The following is an 8,794-nucleotide window of genomic DNA, read 5'->3' as shown; positions in this document are numbered from 1 at the left end:
GTCTTGATTTAATTATTTTAGATAAGCTTTTAAAATGATCACAATATGTTAGAAAATAACTGTTCAAGTGATATAGCTTCACAAATTCCAATAGACCTTAATGGAGACTTCTGTAGAGAAATGATTTGAAATATTTTTCTAACAAGATTGTGAGCATTTAAAATGTTTATCCAACAGAATTCAGATGAGGCCCAAGTGTCGTGTGATATAAAGCCACGGCTTCTGTTGAGCTACTTTAACTAATTGTTACTGAAAGTTGCAATAGCTGATAAGGTATCGCTATGCCAATAAGGGGTGCTATTTCTCTTTAGGAAAACTTGAATTTGCCACTTTATAAATTAATGCTATGACCCCAGCCAGGGCCGGTGCAAGGAGTTTTGTCTACACAGGTGAAGAAGCATATTGCCGCCCCCAAAATATGTCTTCACCTGTCTGTCTAATATCTCTCCTTTTGCCCTACACACCCATCCCTTTTTTGCATCTTGCCACCTTTTTCTTTTCACTTTGTGCATATTGTATCCCCATGTTTGTCATTCTTTTCATGCCTTCGTGCCAATGTTGTGATCTTTTAACCACCTACTGTCACACACTCACTCACCTAGTAGTCAATACACACACATTGGCTTTTACATACACTAACTGTCACACACACACACACACAGGCTCCTATACACGCACATTGGCTTTTACTCACACACATCGGCTCTTACACACACTCACTGGCTCCTATACACACACATTGGCTCTTACACACACACACACACACACACACTCACTGGCTCCTATACACGCACATTGGCTCTTACACACACACACACACACACACACACACTCACTGGCTCCTATAGACACACATTGGCTCTTACACACACTCATTGGCTCTTACACACACACACACACGCAGTCACTGCCTCTTATACACATACAGGCTCTTAAGCACACACTGACTGGCTCTAGTAAGTTTAGACATCTGGACTCTTTTAAAAATATATATATTCTAGATAAGATGTGCGGTAACAGTGTATTGATCCAAGGAGTAACCTGAATGCCATTTAAATCATGATTGATTTTATTTCATTTCGTGGCAGTATTGACAATCACTTTAATTCAGTTTTCGCCTGTGTAAAAAGGCTGAATTCAATGGTTTTCAGTGCATTTTCAGCCTATATTACTATCTAATTCTGGCCTCAGTTTAATCAGCTTTCCAAATGATTCAGTACAGTTAGGAAAACATTCCCAATGATTTATCTGCAAAACTTCCCATAGACTTTATTGGTGACGTCTGTAGATAAATCACTTAGAAAGTTTTTCTAACAGAATGGAATCATTTTGAAAGCGTATTACATTGAGGCCTATGTAAGAATGGTGCTGAATCTCCTACAGGTTTTTGATATTTGATTATGTTCTTATTATTTCAAATTATAAATCTCTTGCAGAGAGCAGAGAGCCTGTTTCTGATTTATTCTTTTCCATTCCGGTGGGATTTCAGCGGGCTCTGCATTGTAGTGTTCAGCAAATTGTTCATTAAACTGTTTAAATACAAATTTCCAGTAATTTGATGAAGTCATGTCTCTGTCTGGTTGTATGATCCAGTCTGGGTAAATTGTGCGATAATCTTTGTACGGGTGCCATTTGCCACCTGTGTCTGAGTTTATAAAACTGTCATTGGACAGGACATCGGTGGAACATACTGAATTGTAAAGAACATTAGATTCCAACCACATATATTGGGTCAATCCTATAGGCCAATGCACAGTCGCAGAGTGATGGTAATGCTTAGTTCCATCAGCATCACAGGGAACTTCACAGAACGGGCATCTCTTTCCACATCCAATGAGCTTGTGAAATAATTCATCTTGAGGCTTCAGTATAAGATTAGAAAGGATAGTCTCAACTCCCATAGATTTCATGCTAGACATTATTTCCTCTTCTATTGTATCAATGTAATTCTCAATGTCTGAAGAAAACTGTTGGATGCCGGAGGTATTCTGGAAACTCGTCACTTTCAGTACATTCTTTGAAAGGACCAAATGCTTCCTTAACTCCACGGAGAAACTCTGCAACAATTCTGGCACATTTTGGCTATTTTGTACCATTTTATCTTGAAGAACAGTTTTGATTTTTTCAGATAAAGAAGAAAGAATTCCAGATAACAAGTTGTCTAAACCAGCAGAGTTTTTATATTTACTTACAATGTATTCTGAAATCCAAGTTTTCACATAGTTTTCATACTGTGTAACATATTGTAAGTACTTCTCAAACTGGTTCATTTCAAGCAGTTCCTTCAAAAGTGTGAACTGGAAATGTTTCCGAGTTCTGAATCTCAAGGAATCGTCACTTTTCAAAATTTCATCAACAATTTCTTTCCCGAGATTTTTGTAGATGTGGTCAATTATTGACGGTTTCAAACATTGCTCACAGAAGTGTTTAGCCTGCTTCCTGGACTTATGCTTGGAATTTTTCCTCTGAATCTTACTTTTAAATATCGCAAAATATTGTGGTTTTAATTTATTGAGAAGAAGTTTGGGATCGTTATTTATGCCAAACTCATCATGCATATTTTGAAACAGAGGAGCTGCTTTAGCCAAAATGTGAAGTTTCAGATCCACTTCAAACAGTGAGCTAGGTTGTAGTTTTCTAACTTCTTCTTTATCCAGTTTTTTGTTTATCATGGTCAATAGTTCCTGACAGTATAGTTCATTATAATCTTCTTTTGTGTTAATCTTTTCTTTAACATAATGCAGGCAGTCATCTATCAATGAGTGTGCAATGTGATCCAATTTCTTGTAGTTATCTTTGAAAATGAATTCTTTAATCTTTCCAAAAACATTGTTTTGCATGTATTTATGACTAATTTTAAAGCTTTTTTCTTTGTATTCTTTTAGAGACTTAATATTTTTTAATTTCTCATTGACCACGCTTGGTCTGTCCTTCATCTCCCATTTCAGCTGTTCCAACATTTCATTATCTATTCGATGCTTCTGCAATCGAGCCACGTTTAATTTTTGTAGTATATTATTCCATATTTGATCAAATTCGACCTTCAGTTCTGCCTCACTTGGTACACTTTGGATGATTTTGCCATTCTCCAAATGTTTACGGACCTCTTCTTCAATGAATTGTTGGCATTTGTCTTGAATGTTTTGAATCTCATTTTTCCCATTTTGAATTCGGACTGCCTCCCAGCATTTGCTTGATGCCATAACTTCAAGATCCTGTCTGAGGCTTTTCACATATGTGAAGTAATATTCCTTGTATCTTTCTACCAGATGCACATTGACAGAGCCACCATTAAAGAACTGTGCTAATTGTTGGATCATGTTTGATTCCTCTTTGTCCAGGAGGTTTTTCAGATCATTTTCCAGAATACTTGATGCTGTGTTTTGGATTTTTTCTGGTACCTGGTTTTTAATAATATTCTCATATTTAACCAGATGAACATGGACTTCTTTGCGGAAGTTCCACTCCAAATCTGAGTATTTTAAGGACAGCTGATCATAAGCTTCTGCCACCAAGATGTTTCGGAAACTGAAAATAAAACTTTCATATTTTACAGCATTCCACAAACTCTTCATCCACGTAATAAATGAGTTTATATTCTGGGGTCTGGGAGAATGCCTTTTGCTTAGGAATTCGAATAAATAATGTTTTAACTTAAAAATACTTTCACTGTACCCTGAGTTTACTGGAGCCATGGGTGGGACTCCATTCCATAATCCGGGGATGTACCAGCTGTGCTTCTCAGGATTATAATCAATGATATCAGAAAAATCAATGGATGCATTTCTTCTCTCCATTTTAGCCGCTATCTTGGTCATTTCATTTAGTTCTTTCAAAAGGTTTGATCTACCAGCCTTATTTTTAACATGTGCTGACACATCACTTACATTTTGATGTACAAGGTGACAGTTTGTTTGTTTTCCAACTTCACTCATCCGAAGGAAAGCATGAACCACAATCTGCAAGGTGTCTTTCATTTCTGTTGAGTTTTCCATGGCCATGTTAACTATGGTGATATCACTCAGGCCGACCACTAACGTTGCCAGCTCATTGTCATGCTCATAACTGTCCTCCATAGAAGACAATTCAGGAGCTTTCAGACCTTCAGTATCAATAACCAGAATAAAGTCACAGCCCACATCCTCCTGGACATTCTCTTTCACTTTTATAAGGGTCAAAAAGGCCCCTCGTGTGCAACGTCCACTGGCCACCGGGAGATGCAAACCAAACATGGTGTTCAGAAGGGTGGATTTCCCCGTACTCTGAACTCCCAGCACACTGATCACTCTCATTCTGCATCGTCCTCCTGTCTTAGTGTCCAGCTCAGTCAGGACATCAGTTATCCATTGCAGGGGGATATTAGATGCATCTCCATCAATAAGTTCTAACGGGAATCCATCCAGCAGGAGATCAGCTGCTATTCCTGGGAGATGACTGAATTTTCTCTGCTTTGGCTTGATTTGTTGCTGGTTAATCATAGAACATTCAGCTTCATAGAACTGCCCCATTTCACGCAGGAAGTGTTCAATTCCCAGTGAGTTTTCTGAAATATTAAGGGTAGGCTGCTTCGGTTTAGTTTGTTTTTCCAACTTATCATTTTTATTCATATTGGATTCATCCTCAAGCATCAAAAATGATTTTCTAGCAATTGAATCAAGATTAAACTTCATCCATTTAATAAAATAACATTTTTCTAAATGTGTTAAACATGTGATAGCTGTGAGAAATTTCTTTATGCCATCCGGCATTGGATGCTGATACTGCTTCCTAGTTAAATCAGAGCATTTTTTAATGAGTTTATCTCTGTAAATCATACTGTTAGAATGCCGTTGATTCTTCATTCTGCACATTTCCTTTTGTTCCTTAGATATCTCCTTCCACAGATCTCCCTGCAATCTCATAGTTTCTTTCTTATACTGTGCTACATCCCTTATCTCATTTGTGATGGAAAAGGCATGATTCTTGGCATTCTGACATTCCTTCTTATCCTCATCTACTTTTATTCCATACTTATTGGCCACAACTGCCATACCCTCCAAGCTTCGCCAACTGCCCTTGCTCTGTGTATAGTCTGAGATAATTTCTTGTACATCTCTAACAGATTTCATTATATTTCTATCACTCGGCTTAATTATGAACACGTTTAATGTTGAGGATAATCGTTCTAGATTTTTTCCTGTAATCTGCTTTTTCTGTTTGTCATTATTTGGAATAAGAATAAAATAGTAATTTGTGTTTACGTCTCGGAGCTTGGTAAACAGTCTGTAATCCCCTTCAGTAAAACTCTCAATAAATATAAAGACAGCTGTAGATATCGCGGCTAAAAAGGTGAATTGTGTCAAGTTAGATTCCAGGTCTCCGCGTAAATTGGTGACAGCAAAGGGTTCTGGGGAAGTTTTAAAGTTTCCTGTGCTACCAGGAAAAAAACAAGATATCTCCACTAGCCCGTCAGAGACATTTCGAGGGTAATTCCCACAATCCATGTCCTGATTCATAAAAATATTGTAGTTTGTGTGATCTGGACTTAATAAATGATTCAGGAATTTAGATTTGGATTGAGTGCATGTTCCCAGCCGCACAAAAGAGAAGACTGGCATGGGGATATTTACTAATCTGTCTTCCATAAAACTTTTACTGTCTTCACAGGAGCGAGGTATCCATTTCTTCACAATGTCTCTCATTGCCCATAGCATGAAGGTGCAATCTGAGCTATCCCCAGCAGGGAGCAGCAGAGGGACAGCAAACTGGCACATGGACATCTTGGTTACAATTTCCTGTTGTAAGAAATGGTCTGAACAATTCAGGAGAACACACAGAACATCCAGGGGGTGGACAGAATCAGACGAGTCTGTTTCTTCATCAACATTAAAACTCTGAAACCTGATCAGACTATCCCTAGTTTTTGCACTTTGTGCAGATTGTTTAAGTGTTGTGTTTCTCGCATTCACATTGAGAGCCATTACATTCTGCAGAAAATACCAGGGAATGTCCTCTGCAGTCCGTAACTCAATGTCATTCATGGTCAGTTGCCCGATATTCAAGACGTTCTGTAGAGTGAGCTTTGCCTGTCTGTATTTTCCCATATTTAGCTGTGATAAAAGATCAGCAAACTCAGGATTTTCTTCTGAGGAAATAAACGACAGAGAAAGCATATTTATTTAAGCAGAGACTCCAACACCATAATAACTACAGAAGATTCACTTTTGAATAATTTGACTTCTCACATGGGGTTCACTGAGCACAGCTCCCTGCATCTAATACTAACACCAGAGAGCTGGACATTCCTCAGCAGTTCCTAAGCATCAGCTGATCACTCTCAGCCTACACTTTAAGGCTTAGCTCAGGAGAGCTGATGGAAGTTCTTAATTAAAGGGTTACTCCAACAACAAAAAAGTCTGTCAACAAAGCACTGTTTTTGGTCACAGTAACCCACCTAACCTGATCCACCCACAACTCATATTTGTTCCATCACCAAGTTCTTCCTGCAGCTTGATACTTCTCCTCTGATGTCACTCCCCCCTCTCTGGAGGGGGACAGATGTCATTGTGACGGTTGAGGCGGGGACATGGGTGGCATGTAGGAGGGGCATGCTGCCATTGGCTATCATTTGCCAGCATGCTGTACGTTCTGATGATACATGCAAAACATGAGTAGAATTGACATTAGCCCTCTCTCCCTCAGAACTCAAGTTCTGTGCTGGCTGCCCCAATGACACTACCAGAGGTGGATTTGCACCTCCGACAACAGAGGGGTTCAACTCTGTGTGTGCAGTGTTCATAACACTTTTCAAATCACTGAAGTGGTCATGGTGCTTGGAATAACCCCTCCGACTCTCCACTGTTAGTAGGGAACACACGGAGCTGAGCCTGGCAGACCCAGTAAGAATTCAAATTAATCAAAAATGGTACCATAACAACGACAGCTTATTATAATGTCATCAAATATTCACTTCAAACTTTTTTTTAAGTTGATTGCATTTGATCGAATTAATGTGTGTTTTTTAATTAAGTGTATATTGATTAATTTAGTTTTTAGGTAAAATTAGGCTTTTTTATTATTATCTGGCTGAGCAGCCGTTTTGGAAGAGACATTACTATTATCTGACCGACTGATGCTCGGTCTGCCTTGCTGCTGCTGTGATTGCTCAGTGTGAACCCGCAGCAGCAGGTTAGGTACAGGAGATGGATTGAAAAGAGTTATATTTATTGATTGCAAAATAATGTGTATCTTCTGTTTTCAGATATACAAAATAGTGAGGGTTTTCCTTTAACCCCTTAAGACCGCAGGGCATTCTATGCCGCCCTTAAGGAAGCGGCTTATGTACTTACCCGGTCGCCGGCGATTCCACGCCGGCGATCGCGGTATGGGGACATACCTGGGAGCCCAGGGAGTCCCCCTCCATCCTCTTCGGCCCCTCTGGGCCATGTGACTGTGAGGTCCTATACATAGGGGGTCCTGTTTTACACGTGAGACTTTGCTGAATACAAATATGTGTATTTTTATTGCAGTAAAAGCAAACAGTATTATGACATTCACAGTTAAAATGTCATGTAGAACTAAGAACATTTTAAAAAATCTTATTTTCTCCCATTTTTTTTAGATTTTATTATTTTTTTTCATTTTTTATTCATATTAAATATTTTATGTTAAATGAAAGCCCTGTTTCCTCTGAATAAAATGATATATAGTTCCAACTCAAAAACATAGCCCGCATCCGCCCCTTTCTTACGCAAGATGCTACCAAGGAGCTTGTCCATGCTCTAGTAATTTCCCGCATGGATTACTGTAACCCTCTCCTGATTGGTCTCCCCAAAAGCCGTACTGCCCCGCTACAGTCTGTAATGAATGCTGCAGCTAGACTGATTTTCCTATCCAGTCGGTCCTCTCACACCTCGCCCCTCTGCCAGTCCTTACATTGGCTCCCTGTATCCTATAGGAGTCAATTCAAAGTGCTAACCCATACATTTAAAGCACTGAACAATTCCAGCCCCTCTTATATCTCTTCACTGATCCAGAGGTATGCCCCTCCTCGTACCCTCCGCTCGGCCCGTGACCACCTCCTGACCGCTGCTCGCACCCGTACGGCCAACTCACGCTTGCAGGACTTCTCACGGGCGGCTCCTCTCCTATGGAATAACTTGCCTACTGCCATCAGACTCTCCCCTAGTCTTCAATCATTTAAGAAGGGCCTTAAATCCCATCTCTTCAGGAAAGCGTATGGCCTCCCAGAGTAATCTCTCCCTTACATACCTGTCTCTTGCTCTCCTATGGGATAGTGCTTTGCTCTCTCCTCCAGCTCTGCTTCACTCCTACTTGATATTTCCTATCCTAATGTTTCTAATACCCCACCTCCTATAGACTGTAAGCTCATTTGAGCAGGGTCCTCTTCCACCTATTATTCCTGTAAGTTTTCTTGTAATTGTCTTATTTATTGTTACATCCCCCCCTCTCAAAATATTGTAAAGCGCTACGGAATCTGTTGGCGCTATATAAATGGCAATAATAATAATAATAATAATAATAATATATAATAAGGGGGGGTTCACATAATATGAAAAAGGTGAATTACGGTTGACAGACATATAGCGCAAATGCCAGGTTTTGTTTACATTTTGTTTTGATCACAACTTGTACATTTGGCTGCGGTCTTAAGGGGTTAAAAGAAATGATTCAATGAACTTGTTATTTTGAATGCACGTTCACAATCATTTTATGTACAAATCTATGTCCATTATTTATAAATGTATCTGCAATAGAGAGATAAAGTTGTAAAAAAGGATTCACTGAAATAGAG

General features: G+C 39.2%; 1 protein-coding gene across 1 annotated transcript; it reads right to left on the bottom strand.

The window, feature by feature from the left end:
- Positions 1–1,268: 1,268 nt before the first annotated feature.
- LOC134571039 (up-regulator of cell proliferation-like) lies at positions 1,269–6,104 on the bottom strand. Its single transcript, XM_063429082.1, has one exon. It carries the CDS (start codon positions 6,081–6,083, stop codon positions 1,410–1,412), a length of 4,674 nt encoding a protein of 1,557 aa, XP_063285152.1. The 5' UTR covers positions 6,084–6,104; the 3' UTR covers positions 1,269–1,409.
- Positions 6,105–8,794: the final 2,690 nt, after the last annotated feature.

Source organism: Pelobates fuscus, chromosome 8 (genome assembly GCF_036172605.1).
Source record: "Pelobates fuscus isolate aPelFus1 chromosome 8, aPelFus1.pri, whole genome shotgun sequence".
NCBI lineage: Eukaryota > Metazoa > Chordata > Amphibia > Anura > Pelobatidae > Pelobates > Pelobates fuscus.
Note: the sequence above shows the minus strand (reverse complement) of the source record. Positions and strands in the feature narration are given on the sequence as shown.